At 44.1% G+C, this 24,153-nt stretch overlaps 1 protein-coding gene across 1 annotated transcript in view; it reads left to right on the forward strand.

The window, feature by feature from the left end:
* The window catches only part of FAM3D (FAM3 metabolism regulating signaling molecule D), a 50,787-nt gene that overhangs the window by 12,864 nt on the left and 13,770 nt on the right, over positions 1-24,153 (forward strand). The window contains exons 2-5 of the mRNA XM_069736636.1: positions 7,913-7,978; positions 9,718-9,825; positions 11,712-11,735; positions 14,691-14,814. Coding sequence (XP_069592737.1) covers positions 7,966-7,978; positions 9,718-9,825; positions 11,712-11,735; positions 14,691-14,814 — 269 coding nt within the window. The 5' untranslated portion in view covers positions 7,913-7,965. The remainder of the gene's footprint in view (positions 1-7,912; positions 7,979-9,717; positions 9,826-11,711; positions 11,736-14,690; positions 14,815-24,153) is intronic.

Consider the following 24,153-nt stretch of genomic DNA (forward strand, 5'->3'; position numbering starts at 1 on the left):
ATGAGTTGTAAAATTAGCACAGCTACACTAACTCTGGTCTTCACAATTCCGTTGCGATTCCACACTTGTAGTCACTTGCCGACTAGACTTATCTATTTTCTTCAAATGAAAGAAGCCACTGGCGTCTGATTGCCAAATCACTTACATGTGGCCACGCGACCACCCACCCGTGCAGGCAGTACAGCGGAATCGCGGCATGCTGTCACAATTTGGCAATCTGCAGTCACTTTTAGAGTGACTGCAGACTTTTAATTTCACCCTGGACAACCCCTTTAAGGCCTCATGGACATGGATATATTACCATGCTGTGAGCATGCCAGCTGTGAGTTTTACAGACCTATAATGCTTTATCCGTAGAAGTTTTATGGAGCTGTATTGCACATACGAGACCTTGCTATAAGTTCAGATCTTATCTATGAATCTTATCTAACAGAAGGAATTTGGGTTGCTCCCTCAGGCAGGATACTACGGAGATATTTTCTTCTTGAAGCATTGTTTCTAGAAGAAAATACTTTCATAGTATGCCTCTTAATGGCACTCAGTTCCTACCAACAGTCCTGACCACAAATCCCACAAACCTGACCACAAAATGGCTTGAGCTTACCAAAAACATATCCAACAAGTGGGCATTTTGGGGGGCATTCATGGAATCAGGTGTTTCTCTCCTCCTCTACATTCAGAGCCAACTCCTGCATCTTCCTCCTGCCATCAGCTCTTTCTGATCCTCCCGGTACGTCATGGCATCCCAGTGAGCATGTCTAATATCATGCTGCCTGAGTATTCAGGGAGTTGGCTTCCAATGCTTCAATATCCTTGATTCACTTGACAAACCAAGCTGGGTACTCCGTTATTCCACTGGTCAGTTTTGCCAAATATTTATGGCAAATCCAGCTCTGCTACATTGCTGGGTACTCTTCTATATTACTGTTCTGTTGTCTCTCGGTCTCATCACAAACTCAAAGTACCTGGGCATCTGCCACTGACCAGGTTTTCTATTCAAGACTCTGTGTCAAACTCAGCTCTGTTTTATCACTGAGTCTGGCAACTCAGTAGATTCAGTGATAGAGCAGAGCTGAATTTGTCTCAGAGTTTAGAATGAAAGAGCTGGTCAGCGGTACAGCTTGGTAGGCTCAGTGACATAGCAGACCTAAATTTGTCACTATGTCCACAGTCAACCCTTTGGTACTGCCAACCTGCTCTTATATTTTAGACTCTAACTGAACTCTGTTTCTATAACTGAGTCTACTCTGTCGTACTGTCGTCAGCTCTATATTAGTCATAGTGACAAACACAGCCCTGCTATGTTGCTGAGTCTACCCTGAAGTACTGCTGACCAGCTCTACTATTCTGGACTCTGTGACAAATTTAGCTCTGCTCTATCATTGTGTCTAATCTGTTACACCGCTGGAAGCTCTACGTTGGTCACAGTGACTAACACAGCTCTACTATATTGCTGAGTCCACTGCCAGCTCTGCATTGATCTTCTGCAAAATCACCCCTACAACTTTGCTGAGTTAACACTGCTTCACCGCTGCTCTAGCTCTGCCTTACAACCTCCTGTGCACCTGAGCTCTGCCACTCCGGTTCCTCATTGCCGAGTCTCTTCTACTACACCAACAGTCCGTGCTGCATCACAACTGCTCATCTGCTCCTTGGGGCGCCGAGGATCCACCTTGGGGTTGTTTAAGGCAACGGCCGGTGGATCCCTAGGGATATATTTTAAAAATCAGAGTCTTTTTTTCTTATCTGATCTACTAATAGTGCGTTTAAACTACTAATGAGCAACTATCAGGCATTCCAGAAAGTCATCAAATTAATCTTTTAATTAAAGTTTTAATTAATTAGAGTAGCAGGAAAACTTATTTGTGAAATACGGTGAAGTTTCTTTTCCAGTTAGCGAATTAATCCTCAATATAATCAAAGTTTTGAGAGATGCTTTTTTTTTTCCCCCCTGTTAATTACACTTCAATTGTTTTCACCTCCATTAGCCTTGCGAAGGTGTGGTCTATGTGATATTACTCAGGCGCTTTAATTAATTCCATAATTAGCGCTGGATTTAAAATGTGCCATCCACTCCTGATGTGGAAAGCTTTTAATTACGGAACTGGTCATGTATGTACAGAGCTGATAAACAGGTCACATAATTATCGGTTCTTAGGCTGATTGAAGAGGTAAAACAGATCTCATAGCACAATGCCCCCTTATAGCATTGTGTAACTCTTTAGTTATTACTTTTTTCTTCTGAAAACAGCTTTTCTTATGCCCAGTATGCCAATTGGAAGATTGGATATGGCTCTGTAATTTAAGCAAAATTTGAGTGGGTTCATGATCAATACCTAGATGACCCGATCAAGCGAGCTTTTGCCCTTCTACTCCACGAGAGATTTCTGGCCTACCCAGGTTTCACCTTAGGACACCTGTGTTGTGGTTTGACCACCCCAGTCAACTACCCACCTGCCACGGTCTCTGGTGTGGGTCCTGCCCCGTTCAGGCCAGTGTGGCTAGCCGGGAAAGGCGAGCGTAAGCATGGAGACAGAAGTAACAGCACCTCACTGGCTAAGAAAAAAACCCCACCATGTATACCTTATTTACTAAGGCTGCATTGATAAACCACCTAGACTTTATGATTGGGGCAGCTTGATTACGGTGGGGTCATGGAGGGAAATTGGGGCATTTTCCCTGAGTACGGGACACCAATGGAGAAGGAAAAAGTACCCAATAATTGACTACTCTTTCTGGTGACTCTCTAAGTAAATTCTTTGGTACCTTCTTATCTCCTTTACATCAATGGAGAAGCTGTAATAAGATGCAGGTGTTGAGTATGTCACCACGGAACAGACAGACCAACAGTCGAGGGGTTTATTAACAGGAATCGGGATCTCCTCGCAGGGAGAAAATAGTGGGATAGAAATGAACAATATATTAGTGCAAATATATGGAAAGTAATATAAGTTCCCAAGCAGTCAAACAGTGTAATAGTAGTAAACAGAATTTCTTGAGAAAAACACTTATCAGTCTGATGAGGACTTGCTTGCAGGGTCGTCTTCTCCAACGTAGGCGCAGAAGAACAGCGGCACTTGTCGTCCCTCTAGTATCCGTGGGCTGTGTAGTCTCGAGGAACCCGCAACCAAAGTTTTGGGGGTTACTGCGGGAGGCAGAGGGGATACTAGGCAAACGGGGTCCCCTCTGCTCTGAGTCTTTTGCTTTAACACTACAGTCTATCCGAGAGAACAATGCTCAGTCTATTATTGAGTCTCTCAGCAGGAATCAAGGACTCTGCACTAATACCGTGGGTACCGGGGGTCACTGTCTCTGCACGGGCCACTGTCTCTGCACGAATGTCAGGGCACACTGCTCCAGTCACAGCAGACTCCACTTTCACATACTCACAGGATGCAGTCTTTCTGTCCAGTCCCCCTATATTTCTCCTCAGACCGGGAGTTCTCTCTCCTCCCCGGATACAGGTGTTGAGTATGTCACCACGGAACAGACAGACCAACAGTCGAGGGGTTTATTAACAGGAATCGGGTTCTCCTCGCAGGGAGAAAATAGTGGGATAGAAATGAACAATATAACAGTGCAAATATATGGAAAGTAATATGAGTTCCCAAACAGTCAAACAGTGTAACAGTTATTGAGTCTCTCAGCAGGAATCAAGGACTCTGCACTAATACCGTGGGTGCCGGGGGTCATTGTCTCTGCACGGGCCACTGTCTCTGCACGGATGTCAGGGCACACCTCTCCAGTCACAGCAGACTCCACTTTCACATACTCACAGGATGCAGTCTTTCTGTCCAGTCCCCCTGTATTTCTCCTCAGACCAGGAGTTCTCTCTCCTCCCCGGAGCGCAGCTGTGTCCTGCTCTGACCGCTGCACACGCTGCTCTCTCACTTGCGCGTGCCTTTCCCGCTCTCTGCCCGGCTTCCTTCCTGTCCCGTTCTCTAAGTCTGTCCCCCGGAACCCTGCTGCACAGCTCCATGGTTCCAGGCATGGAGCAGAGAAGGTACACCCCCTCCCCCCCCCCCCCGGACTCTTCTTGTGCTTCACCAACTTACAAAGCCAACCAACCTCCTTGCTAAGGCTGAAGTAGTTGGGTACATGTTGAGGTCAGAACACAATCTTTTGCCCCAGGTGAAGGACAGCCTTGATAATCATTACTTAAAGAAATCATGCAATGACCACATCATCTATGGCCACCACCTATAGCATAGCATGTGGCCTCTAAGGCACCACCAAGCCATATCATCCATATGTAATACATAGCTGGAGTCTAATAATGCTGATGTGGAAGGCTCGGCATGGGCTGCAATGTTCATTTAGATCAGTATGATATAAGGTTACACCTTCCGTGAGTGCTAAGATTTGTTAATTTTGGAATTCTAAATGACGATGACTTTCCTCTCCATGTAGTTTCCTCTTTGTCTAGCCCTTTTTATCTGCTTGCTATAAAAATTAAGATACCTCTCCTCTTCCTACTGCAATCTATGAACAATCCCCTTGTCTACCCTGCTTTCTCCATCACTAAGAGAAGTGAGGGGAGCAGAAAGCTGTCAGAACCAGGATCAGTGCTCTCTACCTAGTTTGTATTTTACTTACACTCTGCAGCAGCAAAATGGTGGAATAATTTTCACTATTTAGAAAATTGTTTAATCCCTTCCCACTATGGCCACTTTTCACATTTGTACTTCCATTTCTTTTCCTCTGCTTCTTCCTAGAGCCATTTTATGGGAACAAATATACATGTGGTATCTGTTGTTTTTTTCTGCTTTGGTTAATTTAATCAAGTAAGAGATGAGCCAGTCATACATGACTTAGTCACAGGGTGCTGCCTTCTAAATCGGTATTGCGACCCAGATAGAGTCCTTTAAGATGGCGAGGAGGTAGCATTACCGAAACCATTCCCTGTAACCCCTTCAGCTACTGTCCTGAGTTGCTCTCATTTAGAAGATCTTTTGATTTTTGAGTTTTGGTATCTGGTTTACTAGGGTAGGTCAGTGTTCTAGATAGCAGATTTGGCAAAACCAGTTTTTATTCTTTTTCTTGGAGTAATACATCTTACCTATCCATCTCGTAGCGTTCCAGATGGCAGGCTAGACAGCTGTTGTGATGGTGCCGGGTGTAGACAATCACAATCAAAATAAAGGGGATGTCCAGTACTTAAATATTGGTCTATCATTTTGCCAACACCTATCTATCAAGACTACCTCATACCCAGAGATGCTCATCCGAACACGAGTCTTTCCCAGCTCCCTCTGGTAGCGTCATATCTCCCAGAGAACAAAAAGATCAGCCATCAGAGATAAAAAGTGCTGGATCCTGTTCTCCTGCAAAACATCATCTTTCCAGAAAAAAGTCGAGAGGTCCTCCACCCATACGCTTATTCAGTTGGATATCCCATCTTCCGGAACATTCTCTCCCCCGACATAATCTGTCAGGGAAAAGTTGTGAGGCAGTCCCCCATATACACATACGCAGTTAGAAATTAATCCATCTCTCTCCTCGCTACTCCTGCGGTTCTCCCGTCTGCAAATCCTTTCATTGGCTTCCAATTCCCCATCAAACCCAGTTCAAACTGCTAAAATTGAGTTAGGAGGTCGTCCATATTCTGTCTCCTCCGTATATCTATGAACTAATTTCTCAATATCTTTCCACACGTAATGTCCGGTCCTCCCAAGACCTTCTCTTGTTCTCACTCTTATGTTCCTCACCCAATCGCCTCCGAGACTTCTCCTGAGTATCCTCGACTTCTGTGCCCCGACATGTCCTATTATCCACCACATTCAGATGGAACATGAAAACCCATCTCTTCAGAAGAGCTTACAGCCTGCAATGACCCCATTGCCACCTCGCCACCATCGAAGCTGCCGCAACTCCCAACCTACTGTCTCCTTCCCATTACCCTAAAGACTGTTACCCGCGAGGACAGGGTCCTCTCCTATTATGTACCAGTCTGTCACTGTTATTTTGTTCATTGTTATTTATATTTGTATTTTGTATGTAAACTTCATTTCAAAAGTCCAGCACCAGGGAATCAGTGGTGCTCTATAAATGAATAATAATAATTATAATAATTTCCATGTTTTAGATCCTCCTCTTCCCTGACATCTGTCGGGAAAAAGTTGGGCGGCGCGCCATACACATAGGCAGTATGAATTCCCATGTTCCAGATCCTCATCTTCAACCAGCGTCATCTGTTGGGAGGCCCCAATACATAGTGTAACCTGTGATCCCACCGATATTGATTATGTGGGGGCCATCAAACCTTATTGATGATGTCTCCTGTGTGTACAATGAAAGTAAGAAAACTAAAGATGCAATTCACTAATTGTATAGATTGACGATGGACCCTCAGAATTTCTTGATGGGCACAAGAAGTCCAACATTGATATTCTGTATTTCGAACAGGAATGTGCCCTTGTTATAGATTTTACTCGCTCAGTCCGTCTAGATAATCTTCCAGCCTTCCATGAAGGCCTCTTGACTCGGAACAATAAGTAGGTTATTTGCCTAGTGGCTGAATTTACTTTTGTATTGTTCTAGTAAAATATTAAGCAGCTGGGAATCGCGAGGATAATCCTTGTGCACACAACCCAGGTCTTTCCAATGGCCAGACTTGCCAGCTCGAATCGTGCGTCATGCTAGTTACCTGCCAGGTATCAGCTCATACAAGTTTTGTTGGTATTTTATACAAGCGATCACAGCTGTCTTCCTCCTTTTATGACTGGCGTAATTTTACTCATTGTTCATTTGTTTTGATAACTTATCAAAGTCAATCTGGCCAAACCCTTGTCAAATGGTGACATAATATAAATTTAAAGTGAAGCTCCACCTCTGGAGGCGCGTTAATAAAAAAGTACGTAATTTTTTCCTCTCCGATAGAATCCACCTGTGGCATGAGTAACCGACTACTGTTTACTTTTTACTTTTTTTTTTGCATTATAACGATGAGCGAAATAATACAATCATACAGCCTGCAAATAACATCACAAGGAACTTACATTCCAAAGCGTGAAGGCCTCCATCCACATTAGAAAGCTTTCGGGTGAACTAAAGTTTGGCCGATCGCTATATACCCCAACTTTCCCCATACAAAAGAAGTATTGGCTCGGCTGAGCACTGTTCTATTTTCTATAAGAGAATAGACTATGAGAGTAGACTCCTTTGGTATCATCTTTTCTCCATTGAAAGGCCAACACTCTTGATCAGGTGTCCCCAACTCCAGGCCTCGAGGGCCGCCAACAGTGCAGGTTTTCAGGATTTCTTTAGTATTGCATCGGTGGTAATGTGATCATCTGCACCGGTGATGATTCCAACCCCTGTGCAATACTAAGGAAATCCTGAAAACCTGCACTGTTGGCGGCCCTCGAGGCCTGGAGTTGGGGACCACTGCTCTTGATCCTCTTCATCATCTGTAGGAGGCCCCATGCACATCAGACTATTGGCAGGTTCAGTGGATTTAATGCGATGCATTTGGAGGTTTTAATGTCTTCAGGCTTTGGCTATTTAATCTGAGAGCATGATGTAGCGGCACAGAGTCTGACTAGCAGGACTAGGTTTTAACATTAAAGGGGTTGTCCCCTTTAAGACAATAGGCAGCAATCGGTGATCTCAGCGGCTCCGACTGTGTAGACCGAGTCCTTGAGATCACATATTGCCTGTCGCGCTATTGACACGATGTCAGCGCTGCAGCCAATATCAGATCCCTGGAGAAGCGGCAGAAAATGTGCACCGGACCCAGGTAAGGTGATTTTACTATAAACCGCACTCGGTGACTGCTATATTTTTGAAAAGGGGAAAACCATTTAAAATGCATATACGGTAATTACATTCAACTAAGTGTCTTATCAGCAACACTATGTGACATAAAGTAATATTAGACATTTAAGCTGTTTTTTTGTTTGTTTTTTTACAGGTCACTGAAGATTAAAGACTCCGTTCTTGGTCTACCCTGCCTTCTGGAACAATATGAGGTGGATAGGTAAGACTTATTACTGCAAGAAGAGGAAAAATTGTTTTCCCAAATTTGCTTAGGTGTAGAGTAAATCAAAAATGTCTCTCCCAGGAATAGGTTATGTCTCCTTATGTCTTAGATATATGAAGCGCAACCAAAAGGTGGCAGTATCACAAGTCACGCTTGCTCTTTCTTATTAAGACAACTAGTGACTTGTTAAGGGGTTTGTCATAAGAAAAAACTATCGATGAGAGAAGGGCTCTAGCTGTTTTATGAAAAAGATTAGTCTCTTCTTACCTGAGCAGCCTGTTCTCACCTCAGCACCCCTGGTATCTCCAGTATTCAATCAGATAGACAGGGTGGACAGCAGTGTGAGCAGCCTCTTCTTACCTCATCACTCCTGGTGTTTCCAGTATTAGATCAGATAGACAGGGTGGACAGCAGTGTGAGCAGTCTCTTCTTACCTCAGCACTCCTGGTATCTCCAGTATTAGATTAGATAGACAGGGTGGACAGCAGTGTGAGCAGCATCTTCTTACCTCAGCACTCCTGGTGTTTCCAGTATTATATCAGATAGACATGGTGTATGGCTGTGTGAGTGGCCTCTTCTTACCTCAGCACTCCTAGTATCTCTAGTATTAGTATTAGATCAGATAGACAGGGTGGACAGCAGTGTGAGCAGCCTCTTCTTATCTCAGCACTCCTAGTATCTCTAGTATTAGATCAGATAGACAGGGTGGACAGCAGTGTGAGCAGCCTCTTCTTACCTCAGCGCTCCAGGTATCTCCAGTATTTGATCAGATTGACAGGGTGGACAGCAGTGTGAGCAGCCTCTTCTTACCTCAGCACTGGTATCTCCAGTATTAGATCAGATACACAGGGTGGACAGCAGTGTGAGCAGCCTCTTCTTACCTCAGCACTCTTGGTATCTCCAGTATTAGATCAGATAGACAGGGTGGACAGCAGTGTGAGCAGCCTCTCCTTACCTCATCACCCCTGATATCTTCAGTATTAAATCAAATATACAGGGTATAGACCAATGTGAGCAGCCTCTTCTTCTTACCTCAGCACTTCTGGTATCTCCAGTAATAGATCAGATGGGGAGCAGTGTGAGCAGCCTCTTCTTGTCTCAGATCAACTAGTATCTCTGCAATTAGATCAGATAAGGTGGACATCAATGGCGGATGAGGTGAATCCTATTGCCATTAATATGACATCTAATATACTCAGTTGATTAAATGCAGATACAGTCCACATTAAGTTATTTCAAATTAATTTGATCAAGCCTCAGATATTTCTAGACCTCCATACCTAATTTTTAGAGAATCTCCAGTCATTGGTGCTGAACAAAGCAGCTGGTGCAAAGCTAATGTGGTGTCCATGATAAAAAGGTCTCCAGGTCTTTCCCGGATAATTATTGACCAGTAAGCCTAACATCCATTATAGGAAAAATGTTCAAGGAAAAATTGAGTATTTGCCCTTTAACGATAGGCAAAACAGGTATGCGTCTAAAGAAAGAAGATCTTCAAGATGAGTAGTCATTATGTAATTCATCAGTGCAGTAATAGTCACAGTTTTCGATTTTCCTGCTGCATAACAGTCATATCATTTGTGCTCAATTAGGCGCGAGAAGAATGACGGGAGACAGAATAAAACATGGCTCCCACTTATATGATGTTCAGTGTTTGCCGCTGCATTTACCTTTCTAAAATATCGTTGCGATCAATTGACCTGCATTTAATCTGATCCCGTCTTCTCTGTGCTCAGGAGCAGTACGGATTTTGGCGATTTTGTGCACGCTGCTGTCAACGTGGTATTTTTCAGAAAAAGTATTTCTCTCGAAATGGGAAGCGCATTCCTTACGGAATTTATTTGGTAAGTAAGCCGTACATACGAATAAAGACAGTAGGGATGGATGGAAAGAGAACATCTCTTTTATAATTCACTATATCGGAATTCTGAAATGTTCATGCCTAAATATACCAAGCTGAAGTGGAGCGCCCCCGTAGGGCAGTGGGGTACTCTGTACCGGGCCCTTCGGTTCTCAAGGGGGATGTCACAGTGGCTGACCCGGTCCATGGCCCTAGGGGGACGTCCGTTGTAAAAAAGAGAGAGGTCTTTAAAGGGATAATGTTCGTGATGCCACCTGTGGTATTCGGTCAGGGTGACCGACGCTGCTTGGGTCTGCTGGGGTGATGTTATGGCAGCTAGATGGAATACCTTCCCACAGGTGAAGTATATCCCCAGGGCTTCCCAGTAGTGTAGGTGGTGATGGTGTAAGTAACTTGAAATTAGCTGTCCTGACGGTCTCTGAAGCAAGGCATAAAGGACTGTTGCTCCCTCAGTGTTCCGGCTACCGGATCCTGCACCTCAGAAGGAGCCAGCCTGTGCAGGGCAGAACTCCTTCTGGTTTCCTCTCCTTTTGCTATGACTTCGTTTCTCACTCTCTACAATACAACTCGCTGTTCGTGTCCCTTCTTAGGATGCTGCCGCACGTGGGGCAGGCGCAGCTCCGTGACCTTCCGTCTAGACCTCTGACAGGATCCCACCCCTGTCAGGGACCAACCCTGTCGGCAACCTATCGATATTCCTCCTTCCTCTCTGTCTGCCTGACAGGAACTGCCTGACTTCCTATCCAGACCACCAGTTTTACCTAATTGTGAAGAGTGCCCTAATAGGAGCATAGCTCCCCCCGGTGGACTGGAGTGTGAAGTGTGTTGCATGCTTGTGATACCTGGTAAAGAGATCTCCTTTATTGCCTTCAAATGTAACATCACTCCCCCTAGAGGAGAATGATATTACTGCAACGACCAGAACCCTGGGGCGCTGCAGAAGGTTTAGAGATTTTACATGTGACTTGAGAATAAAAGATCAGTCCAGGAGGAGAAGGACATTGTAAAATATCTTTTCAGATAAAAACAGAGTTGCTGATTTTCATGACCACTATAGATATATGACCTAAAAACTCATTGAAAAAAGCCAAATTGCAATGCTACTGGCTCGGGCTCAGACTGGCCGACAGGGGAACCGGTGAATCCCCTGGTAGGCCACTGTGCAGGAGTAAATCACTTACTTTTACAACATGAGCAGTGGTCGGTCCAATATATTTGATTCCTTATGTACAGACAACAGCGGCATCTCATCGTTCACTCCGCTTCCCGCCTAGTTTGTTATACAGACGCATAGGTAAATTTGTGAAAAAGGGTAATGTTACTGGTGGGCTCTTGCTACCCCAGTCGGACACTATTCCGGTTAGTTGACTGATGGGCATCTTGGCAGATACAATGCAGTGACAACGGTGTGAATCTTGGAGTTATTCTCAATTCATGGGGAAAAAAAAGCTGTAAACTTTGTATTCATTACTGAGAAAGTAGATGACAGTTGGTGCTTGTTAAATTCTATGGAGGAGGTGGAGCCAGAGGCGCAGATTGTAAGATTTTGCCATAGAATTGTATGAGCACTGACTGCCAGTTCTCTCGGTAATGGGACAGTCTGTATTCACTGAAGACACAGTGAACTGAGAATGAAGGATCCGCCCAGGCGGAGAAAGAAGCCGATTTCTCTGATAAGATATATTACACAGTGTCTTATTTTCACGTGTACTATTGATTTGTAGAAAGTAAAAAGATGATTACTCTAACTTGAAAGTGGCGTTCATCCCAGGGATTCGAGATGATCCTCTTTCCGCACCTGTAGTTGCGTACGTAATTTTACATGCTAAAATACAATACAGTTATTTATAATATTTCTTTCACTTGCAGGACAAAATGTGAAAAATGAAAAGAGTAAGTGTGAAGTAATGTCCGTCACATTCTATTAACCTTCTTCAAACATTCTTAGTCACCTACCCTAATCCTAATTATCTACGATAGGAACGCGTTCTTCTGTATGAGAATAAATGCAAACAAAAAGTGTCCCCATAACAGTGTCATCCACAATGCCACCACACCAACGAGAGCTGCAGCGCCCCCCGTGTGAGCTTTGTAGATATATGGGGGGGGGGGGGGGTAACGTCTAGGGGCCTCTTCACCTGTAATGAGGCACTGGGGTTTTATTAATATATTTTTTCTTATATGAAGTATTTCGCTACTCAATTTCGCAGGGTTGTAAGGAAACTGTTCTAATTATCCGATCTCCTGCATACATATTAGGAACAATTTCCTAGCAAGTCACTTAACCCATTAGTGTATATTTGGGATATGGAGGATCTGGAAGAAACACGAGAGAGGAGAATTAAGCAATTTCCATGCAAACTTGATGTTTTTGATAAGACTGAAACTCAGTTTGCCAGTCACTGGGAGCCACGTGTGTAATGGCAGCTGTCATCACCCCCTCTTACAGAAACTTGTATCGAAATAGTACTGATAAAATAATCACAGTGCCCCACGTTACAACCAAAGTGCCCCCCCTACAGCCACAGTGCCCCATACTCCAGCCACAATGCCCCACATTACAGCCACAGTGCCCCCCTACAGCCACAGTGCCCCGTACACCAGCCACAGTGCCCCATATTACAGCCACAATGCCCCATACTCCGGCCACAATGCCCCACATTACAACCAGTGCCCCATGCGCCAGCCACAGTGCCCCACATTACAGCCAGTGCCTCATACTCCAGCAACAATGCCCCCCTACAGCCACAGTGCCCCATGCGCCAGCCACAGTGCTCCACATTACAACCAGTGCCCCATACTTCAGCCACAGTGCCCCACATTACAGCCAGTGCCCCAAATGCCAGCCACAGTGCCCCACATTACAGCCAGTGCCCGATACTCTAGCAACAATGCCCCCCTACAGTCACAGTGCCCCACATTACAGCCAGTGCCCCAAATGCCAGCCACAGTGCCCCACATTACAGCCAGTGCCCGATACTCCAGCAACAATGCCCCCCTACAGCCACAGTGCCCCACATAACAGCCAGTGCCCCATACTCCAGCCACAAGGCCCCCCTACAGCCACAGTGCCCCACATAACAGCCAGTGCCCCATACTCCAGCCACAGTGGCCCACATTACAGCCACAATGCCCCATATTCCAGCCACAATGCCCCACATTACAGCCAGTGCCCCATACTCCAGCAACAATGCCCCCCTACAGCCAGTGCCCCATACTCTAGCCAGAGTGCTCCACATTACAGCCAGTGCCCCATACTCCAGCAACATGCCCTCCCTACAGCCACAGTGCCCCATACGCCAGCCACAGAACCCTACATTACAGCCCCAATGCCCCACGTTACAGCCAGTGCCCCATACTCCAACAACAATGCCCCCCTACAGCCAGTGCCCCATACACCAGCCACAGTGCCCCACATTACAGCCAGTGCCCCATACTCCAGCCACAGTGCCCCACATTACAGCCAGTGCCCCATACTCCAGCAACAATGCCCTCCTACAGCCACAGTGCCCCACATAACAGCCAGTGCCCCATACTCCAGCCACAAGGCCCCCCTACAGCCACAGTGCCCCACATAACAGCCAGTGCCCCATACTCCAGCCACAGTGGCCCACATTACAGCCACAATGCCCCATATTCCAGCCACAATGCCCCACATTACAGCCAGTGCCCCATACTCCAGCAACAATGCCCCCCCTACAGCCAGTGCCCCATACACCAGCCACAGTGCCCCACATTACAGCCAGTGCCCCATACTCCAGCCACAATGCCCCACATTACAGCCAGTGCCCCATACTCCAGCCACAGTGCCCCACATTACAGCCAGTGCCCCATACTCCAGCAACAATGCCCCCCTACAGCCACAGTGCCCCACATAACAGCCAGTGCCCCATACTCCAGCCACAAGGCCCCCCTACAGCCACAGTGCCCCACATAACAGCCAGTGCCCCATACTCCAGCCACAGTGGCCCACATTACAGCCAGTGCCCCATACTCCAGCAACAATGCCCCCATACAGCCAGTGCCCCATACTCCAGCCAGAGTGCTCCACATTGCAGCCATTGCCCCACACTCCAGCAACATGCCCTCCCTACAGCCACAGTGCCCCATACGCCAGCCACAGAACCCTACATTACAGCCAATGCCCCATACTCCAACAACAATGCCCCCCTACAGCCAGTGCCCCATACACCAGCCACAGTGCCCCACATTACAGCCAGTGCCCCATACTCCAGCAACAATGCCCCCCTACAGTCAGTGCCCCATACTCCAGCCACAGTGCCCCACATTACAGCCAGTGCCCCATACTCCAACAACAATGCCCCCCTACAGCCAGTCCCCCATACACCAGCCACAATGCCCCACATTACAGCCTGTGCCCCATACTACAGCAACAATGCCCCCCTACAGTCAGTGCCCCATACGCCAGCCACAGCACCCCACATTACAGCCAGTGCCCCATACTCCAGCCACAGTGCCCCACATTACAGCCAATGCCCCATACTCCAGCAACAATGCACCCCTACAGCCACAGTGCCCCACATAACAGCCAGTGCCCCATACTCCAGCCACAAGGCCCCCCTACAGCCACAGTTCCCTATACGCCAGCCACAATGCCCCACATTACAGCTAGTGCCCTATACTCCAGCCACAGTGCCCCACACTACAGCCACAGTACCCTACATGATAGCAACAGTGCCCTCACTGATGGGCACAGTGCCACCGATGCCACCCATGGTTCACATGAAATTCTTTTTGGGTAGTATGTCCAAGGACCAGATGAAATGTGTCTTGTCAGAAACCATGAACCATTTCCTAACCTATGTCTCTCCGTATTGTTTCTTGTAGGCCTGAAAAAATTTAATAAAAAATGCGGTAATGATAAAGAATGTCCAGCAGACTACTTTGCCTTCAAAATAATTAGTGGAGCAGCCAATGTGGTCGGCCCTTCCATCTGCTTCGAGAACACAGTGTGAGTGCAGAACCTGAGTGTGACATTATTTTATGATCTATAAAAGAACCATTCACGGTTGTTGCGTAGAGTCGTGCAGCTGATTATTCCAGGACTAGAGAAATGATCCTGGGGGTCGACCCTCCATCTATGTAGAACATGTACACATGCACTTTTAATGCATCATAATCCTTTTGGGGCTAATATTGTTTAAGAGCCTGTGCCCACCTAAGGATTATTGCTATTCTAGTGGGCTAGTATAACCTTGTGTTCATATCATATGTACAATTGTTCCTGACGCATAGACCATAGTTCTAGTCCTCAGAATGCTGGTATCTGTGAATGGTCGCATCAGTGTTATTTCATGCCACAAAAATAGGAAAAGGGAAAACAATGGCGCAATCGGAATATTTAGCGGCTCACCTTAGGAGCTATGTATATGTGCATCCCATATTAGATTTTGGGTGAGCTGCCATACCGCCCTTTACTGGGTTCAGTCGGTGCTCATAAGTGTCCTCAACTATCATTAGAGGGGTTGTCTTATCTTGCTCGTCGGGGACAGGTGCACTCCTGATGATTGAAAATTTGGTCCAGTAGCTGGAAACCTAATTGGGGGCACTATTCGTAGACGCCTGGCAGCTCTAAAAATGGCTACCGCCAAAATGCAGGCCACTATGTTTAAAAGATCCCAGGGGTTACCCTGATGTTCACACTTTAATCCCTGTATAAGAAACTGGGGCCATGGGGTTGGCTGCTGCTGCTCGGTGGTGCAGGCTACCAGGAATGGTCAGGTAGCCGGGTATGAACCAGGATTGCAGACAAGGTAGAAAAACGTTAGACAAGAGAATGGTCAGTAAACGAGCTGTGGCCTGAACCAGGAAAATCCATCATCTGAACCAAGCAATCATAACTATACAGTCATGGTCGAAAGTGTTGGCACCCTTGAAATTGTTTCTGAAAATTAACTATAACTTACTCCCAGAAAATTATTGCAATTACACATGTTTTGTTATACACATGTTTATTTCCTTTCTGTGTATTGGAACAACACAAAAAAACAGAGGGGAAAAAAGGCAAATTGGACATCATTTCACACGAAACCCCCAAAATGGGTAGGACAAAATTGTTGGCACCCTAAAATTAATATTTGGTTGCACACCCTTTGGAATAAATAACTGCAATCAATCACTTCCTATCACCATCAACACGCTTCTTGTACCTCTCAACTGGAATTTTGGACCACTCTTCTATTGCAAGCTGCTCTAGGTCTCTCGTATGTGAAGGTGCCTTCTCCCAACAGCAATTTTAAGATCTCTCCACTGGTGTTCAATGAGATTTAGATCCAGACTCATTGTTGGCCATTTCATAAGTCGTCGGGGGCATTGTTTCCATCCGTTTCTGAGTGCTTCTTGATGTATATTTGGGGTCATTGTCCTGCTAGAAGACCCATGACCTAGGATGCAAACCCAGGTTTCTGACACTGGGCACTACATTGCAATCTAAAATCCTTTGGTAACCTTCAGATTTCATGATGCCTTGCACAAAGTCAAGAAACCCAGTGCCAGAGGCAGCAAAACAACCCCAAAAATATTTGAATCTCCATCATATTTGACTGTAGGTACGGTGTTCTTTTCTTTGTAGGCCTCATTCTGTTTTCGGTAAACAGTAGGATGTGCTTTACCAAAAAGCTCTATCTTGGTCTCATCTGTCGACAAGACATTCCCAGAAGGATTTTGGCTTACTCACATACATTTTGGCAATCTGCAGTCTAGCTTTTTTATGTCTTTGTCTGCAGTGGGGTCCTCCGGGGTCTCCTGCAATAGCATTTCATTTCATTTAAATGTCGTCGGATAGTTTGCGCTGACACTGATGCACCCTGAGGCTGCAGGACAGCATTACTTTCTTTGTAACTTGATTGGGGCTGCTTATCCACAATCCAGACTATCCTGCATTTCATCTTTTCATCAATTTATCTCTGCCATCCACATCCAGGGAGATTAGCTACAGTGCCATGGGTTGTAAACCTCTTGATTATGTTATGCACCATGGACAAAGGAACATCAAGATCTCAGGAGATGGACTTGTAATCTTGAAATTGTCGATATTGTTCAACAATTTTGGCTCTCAAATCCTCAGATAGTTCTCTTCTCCTTTTTCTGTTCTCCATGCTTAGTGACATTGAGTCACCTTCTCCTCTTTTATTTAGTTTCAGGTGATTTTCATATTGCCCACACATGTTACTTGCCACGGGTGAGTTTGAACGAGCATCTCGTGCGTGAAACAAAGTTGTGTGCCAACAATTTTGTTCTGACCATTTTGCGGGTTTTTTGAGAAATGATGTCTAATTTGCCTTTTTTTTTTCCTCCGTTTTTTGTTGTTGTTCCAATACATGCAAAGGAAATAAATGTGTGTAACAAAGCATGTGTAATTGCAAACATTTTCTAGGAGAAATACTTCATATCCTAGAACAATTTCAAAGATGCCGAAACTTTTGACCATGACTAAATCTGGTAGATTCCAGCAGGATGCTGGGAGCTATCTTGGGGTATACTGCTTTCAAAATGGCCAAGTTGGGCAGGTTCAGAAGACCATATTATTGGTCCAAGTTCGATCCAACAAAACATCAGATTGTACATGGACCAATGTTATTCTACCAGGCCGTGGACATATAGGATTTTTGTCCTTGGGCCGAAAAAGTCCAAGGAAAAAAATCGCACCCTGCTTGATTTGCATCCACTTTTCTGATCACACTTGGCCATGCAAGTCAATGAGTGCGTGGAAAACATCGTATCTGAGTGCGGTCAGGATGACATCTGAGTGCAGTCCGATTTCCACAGACTGACAGAATGAAGATGATGGAGAAATTGATATCCGGATAGCTTAACAGCAGCGCTTACAGCAGTGTTCCCCAAGTCCGGTCCTCAAGAGCCACCAACAGGTCATGTTTTCAGGATTTCCTTAGTATTGCACAGGTGATAATTGCATCACCTGGACAGGCAAGCATTCAATGACCTGTGCAATACTAAGGAAATCCTCAAAACATGACCTGTTGGTGGCTCTTGAGGACCGGAGTTGGGGAACACTGGCTTACAGGCTCTATAGCAAAGAGTTTGTAAGCTCTGCACTTCTTGCCTAAGAGCCTGACCTCCTGTGATAGACATCTTGAGAATGGAGAGGATTTTTAATAACAGGTAAATCGCAAAATTTCCTCTCTTTACAAGAACTTTGCAATATTACTCATTTACGACGCCCAGTCAACCCCTTTCCCTGTGACAACCTACGATGAAAATGTATGTCATGGTTGATTGTGAGTTCCTGCACCCCTCCGAACATTTCCAACATGGTGATTTCACATGTGAAGTCAGTGCACCTGTAAGATAAGGACTGCAGTACACAGACATGTTCCTGCCTTAGATCCAGGCTGTGTAACCTGATCGCTACGAATCAGGAGGCCACATATATGCAGGTGCTGGGAAGTTCCAAAGTTAACTCATTATTGAACAATGTAAAAGAAGAAAATAAAACATCGGAATATTTTTTTGTTTTTTTTCTTTTTCATCCCACCATAAAAATATTTTTTTAAAAATCTACATTTATCCCCAAATAATATTTAATATTATGTTTGGTCGCATAAAAAAAACAAACCTAAAAATGTTTGTTTTTTTTCTTTGAAATGTGCTATTATTATGAAAAAAAAATAGAAAAAGATAAAAACACAGTAAAGTAGAGTTTAGCAAAAAAATATTTATATTGTTCTGATCTGGTGTCCATTCCGGTCTTCCATGGCCGCACGGCTAGGGGAGTGTTCACTTATGCCGGGCTTCATAGACACCGGAGGAATCCGGAAAGTCGGGCACATAAGGGAAAATTGTCACAGAGTCCCGGACTGGACATTGGAGCAGACTCTACTATACATATAATTGTATAAACTCATAGAATAAAAGTAACAAGATAGAATAAACAAAAGCAAAATGAAAAAAAGTTTGTGCTTTTGGAATGTGAGGATAAAAAATAAAAAAATAGAAAATTACGGTTATAAGGAGTGATGATGAGATCGGTTTTTGGGGAATCCCAAGCACCGATGTGACATACCTGACGTTATTGGTTGACCCGATCGATTGTTTTCATTAGAAAACACCTTTAAGATTGAATAAGTTTATTTAAGTGGGTACAAGTTGTAAATCTCCCTGACATAGAAGTCTCCATTGTTTCGAGAGCTCGGGTTTGTTTGCATTGTGTCCTGTTCAGGATGTGATAGTCGTCCTACATGTCTTACATGTGTCATTTATTGTCTCTTGTGTAATACTGAACTATCAGGTTTCTAAAGCTCCTATTTTGTAACAGGGCCGATGTCCCGTAATTTGGTTTTAATGAGCGAATGTTACACAACTCTAACCATACAGCTTTACCGGTTTAATGTATCGAAGCCCCAATCACTACGTAATGTAAAGTTAGACTTGTTTCTAATACACCTTGTATTATGCAATAATCTTGTACAATACAAGTCACGGCTGGTACAGGAGGAGAGAGGACCCTGCCCGCGAGGGCTCACAATCTACAAGGGATGGGTGAGGATACAGTAGGTGAGGGTAGAGCTGGTCATGCAGTGGTATGGCCGATCGGTGGTTACTGCAGGTTGTAGGCTTGTCGGAAGAGGTGGGTCTTCAGGTTCTTTTTGATTCTACTTGTATCAACATCATTTTTCAAATTCATGCTTCTACGGATTAAAATGTTAAACGCATCCCAGGGGTGACCGATTTCCTTTAAAGTTGGGTGATTGTGGAGTCTGTATCATCTGACACCACCTCCATTCCTCTGCTTCTTGGTCACATAGTCCTTACATAGCCTTGAAGCATTTTGGATCATTGTCTTTAACACGACTGAGGGTTACACTAAGTGCAAACCAGGTGAGATGGCACGCCGCTGCAGAAAGCTGTTCTTGAAATTTTGGGTGTGTCATGGATTTTGAACTAAATCGCCAACAGTGTCATCAGCAAAGCACCCACACACTATCACACATTCTCTTCCATACTTCACGGTGGGCACCACACATGTAGAAACCATCCGCTCACGTGTTCTGCTTCTCTCAGAAATGTGGTGGTTGGTACCAAAAGTCTGTATTTTTGACGCATCAGACCACTGTACAGATTTCTTGATGTCTGTGCATCATTTATTAGGGTTGTTAGCTGAGTTGTTGTATATTTGTGGTTTCTGAGGCTGGTATCTCTGGTGAACTTATCCTCTGCAGCAGAAGTAATTCTTGATCTTCTTTTCTTGGGGTGGTCCTCATTAGAGCAAGTGTCATCATGGTGAATGATCGCTTTTATGGCTGCACTTAAGGATACCTTCCAGGTTTTACCAATTTTCGAGATTTACAAACCTTTTTGTCTTATAGTAATGACTGTTTCGCTTAGTCGAGTGTTTTTCACTGTATTCTGGCTTAGAACAGTTGTTGACTAGGGCTCAGCACTATATGGATCTGTGTACCAACACTGCCTCTGAAAAACACACCTGATGGTCTCAAACACTTTCTAAAGGTCAGTGATTCCACGGAAGAACTCGTAATGAGGTGAACTGTTCATTGGTGGCCACTGCAGGTGATAGATAAGTTTTCCACCCTTTTGGCATTCTTTTTGGCTTCATCAGCTAAGTAACAAGGGATACTATGAGGAATCTAAGGGTTATCACATATTCTGGTTTGCTTCATGTTTCTTTATTTCTTGTTTGCATATCTCTTCCTTCGTGACTTTTCTGCCTTTAGTTAGAACAGATGAGTCCAAACCTTTGACCGGTATTCTAGGTCCTTACATCAGGGATCAGTCCAAGTCTCAGAATTAACCAATGCTTGTATTTATGACATTTCTGGAGATAATTTTACCTGGACTTTCCTTTTTAAAGAAATTTTCCACAAGTACTATGCGTTATGGTTTTTCTTTATCAAGTCGACATTGAACTCATTCTAAAGGTGCAAGTTGCGATAAATGTCATCTGGTAAGTTTAAGTCACTCAACTCAAGCAAAACATCCTCCTATTCTGAGGTCACAACTAACCAGGCATGCCATGTCACAGACTGAATAGTATTTATTGCATGCCTGTGCTGACCCAGGCGGCACAATGCCTCTTGTTTTCTGTTAATGATTTGCAGAAGTGAACACTTTACCTCTCCCAGGATGGTGCACATCGTGGTGTTCATGTTTAGGCTTTATGGCAATAAGTATTTACGGTAAAGTGTTAGTTGCTGTTCTCCACATTATTACCATTTCCCCGTAGTGTCCTGGTTCCTATTAGCATTATTATACATTAGCAAGAAAAAACAGACAGAATAGGGCATAAGACCCTTTACACTCATCCACGATCATTGGACGACGTAAGCGTGCCACCGATCAGCACACAAATGAGCAAAATGCTTGTTCATTGGCTGATTGGATCATTTACATGTGTCCCTAAAATAATCATTGATGGAAAGCCGGGAATGTGTGCAACCTGTGTAGGAATCAAAGGATCATATTACCAATCGCTGCAGATTGCATTGGCCGATGTAAAAGGACCTTAAATTAGAGCAGATAGACAGGTAGAACGATGATCAGCCCTCATTATGGGAAGAAATACCAGTGTTACCCCATCATATGACTGCAGGATTAGACTTACATATGTTTCGTTTGTAGTCTATTACCCAAAAGCGACTCCTTTTCTAATTGTAGGAGTATGCTTTTGTTTTCTTCTCCATCTGACCACCAAGACTACTTCTCCTGACAACTGCAGTTTGTGCCCAAGAAATCTTTGGCTCCTCACTTTTGCAGAGATCCCCTGTCTCTTTAGTAGCGCAAACTAATTTCAGACCGTAGACTAGACTTTTTTTTTTTTTCAGACCCCTGACTTTGTAGTAAGTAAACAAATGCAAACCCCAGAGCAGACCCCCTAAATACAGACTCCAGACCAAAATCCCAACATAAAAACCTCTTGGTAAGTACACTAAATATAGACCCCAAACTTGTCCTGTAAACTGTTAAATTATTTTTTTTCCCATCCCATGACTGACATTTTGAGGTATCGCTTACTAGGCGCATCTACACAGCTTACCAAAAAAAAACTATTGAAATATAACCTTTAAGATACTAAATAACTACCTCTATCAATAGTATATAATATATATATATATATATATATATATATATATATATATATATATATATATATATGTAGAAATGAGTGACCTGTCCCTAGACACGAATCTATCTGGGCACCTACCTGCAGAGGTTGGCTTCCTAAGAAAAACGAGAATGGCGCCCCCGCTCATGCGACAGCTGTCCCTAATCTCCTAATTAACCCTATAAGACTTAAAGTCAGAAACAGAGGGCCAGGTGGCCTAAATTGACTGTATGATGCAATGCTGGGAGCTACCGCCTCACCAACACCGGAGCTCCTGCAACCCTCAACCTACTGTCTCCTTCCCCATAATCCTGTAGAATGTAAGCCCGCAAGGGCAGGGTCCTCACCCCTCTGTATCAGTCCGTCATTGTTAGTTTGTTTACTGTATGTGATATTTGTAACTTGTATGCAACCCCTTCTCATGTACAGCACCATGGAATCAATGGTGCTATATAAATAAATAATAATAATAATAATAGTATATGCATATAGTATATATAGAGCCAACAAAAGGGTAAGGATATATGAATGTAAATAAAAGGGACAGTCCAATCAATCTTAGTCACTCATAGCTGATACATACAACCCCTGGCAAAAATTATGGAATCACCGGCCTTGGAGGATGTTCATTCAGTTGTTTAATTTTGTAGAAAAAAAGCAGATCACAGACATGGCACAAAACTAAAGTCATTTCAAATGGCAACTTTCTGGCTTTAGAAAACACTAAAAGAAATCAAGAACAAAAAATGTGGTAGTCAGTAATGGTTACTTTTTCTAAGCAAGCATAGGGGAAAAATTATGGACTCACTCAATTCTGAGGAACAAATTATGGAATCTCCCTGTAAATTTTCATACCCAAAAATAACACCTGCATCAAATTAGATCTGCTCTTTAGTCTGCATCTAAAAAGGAGTGATCGCACCTTGGAGAGCTGTTGCACCAAGTGGACTGACATGAATCATGGCTCCAACACGAGAGCTGTCAACTGAAACAAAGGAGAGAATTATCAAACTCTTAAAAGAGGGTAAATCGTCACGCAATGTTGCATATGATGTTGGTTGTTCAGTCAGCTGTGTCTAAAATCTGGACCAAATACAAACAACATGGGAAGGTTGTTAAAGGCAAACATACTGGTAGATCAAGGAAGACATCAAAGCATCAAGACCGGAAACTTAAAGCAGTATGTCTCCAAAACAGGAAATGCACAACAAAATAAATAAGGAACGAATGGGTGGAAACTGGAGTCAACGTCTGTGACCGAACTGTAAGAAACTGCCTAAAGGAAATGGGATTTACATACAGAAAAGCTAAATGAAAGCCATCATTAACACCGAAACAGAAAAAAACAAGGTTATAATGGGCTAAGGAAAAGCAATTGTGGACTGTGGATGACTGGATGAAAGTCACATTCAGTGATGAATCGCGAATCTGCATTGGGCAAGGTGATGATGCTGGGACTTTTGCTTGGTCCCGTTCCAATGAGATTTAGAAAGATGACTGCCTGAAGAGAACATGCAAATTTCCACAGTCATTGATGATATAGGACTGCATGTCAGGCAAAGGCACTGGGGAGATGGCCGTTATTGCATCTTCAATAAATGCACAAGTTTATGTTGATATTTTGGACACTTTTCTTATCCCATCAATTGAAAGGATGTTTGGGGATGATGAAATCAATTTTCAAGATGATAATGCATCCTGCCATAGAGGAAAAACTGTGCAAACATTCCTTGAAAATAGACACATAAGGTCAATGCCATGGCCTGCAAATAGCCCGGATCTCAATCCAAGTAAAAATCTTTGGTGGAAGTTGAAGAAAATGGTCCATGACAAGGCGCCAACCTGCAAAGCTGATCTGGGGACAGCAATCAGAGAACGATGGAGCCAGATTGATGACGAGTCCTGTGTGACACTCATTAGTCCAGGCCTCAGAGCCTGCAAGCTGCAATAAAAGCCAGAGGTGGTGCAACAAAATACTAATGATGTGTCGGAGTGTTTTTTCTGTTTGTTTTTCATGATTCCATATTTTTTCCTCAGAATTGAGTGATGCCATAGTTTTTCCCCTATGCTTGGATAAAAAAAAGTCACCATTACTGACTACCACATTTTCTGTTCTTCATTCCTTTTAGTGTTTCTTAAAGCCAGAAAGTTGCCATTTGAAATGACTTTAGTTTTGTGCCATGTCTGTGATCTGCTTTTTTTCTACAAAAT

Source organism: Ranitomeya imitator, chromosome 8 (assembly GCF_032444005.1).
Source record: "Ranitomeya imitator isolate aRanImi1 chromosome 8, aRanImi1.pri, whole genome shotgun sequence".
Taxonomy (NCBI): Eukaryota; Metazoa; Chordata; class Amphibia; order Anura; family Dendrobatidae; genus Ranitomeya; species Ranitomeya imitator.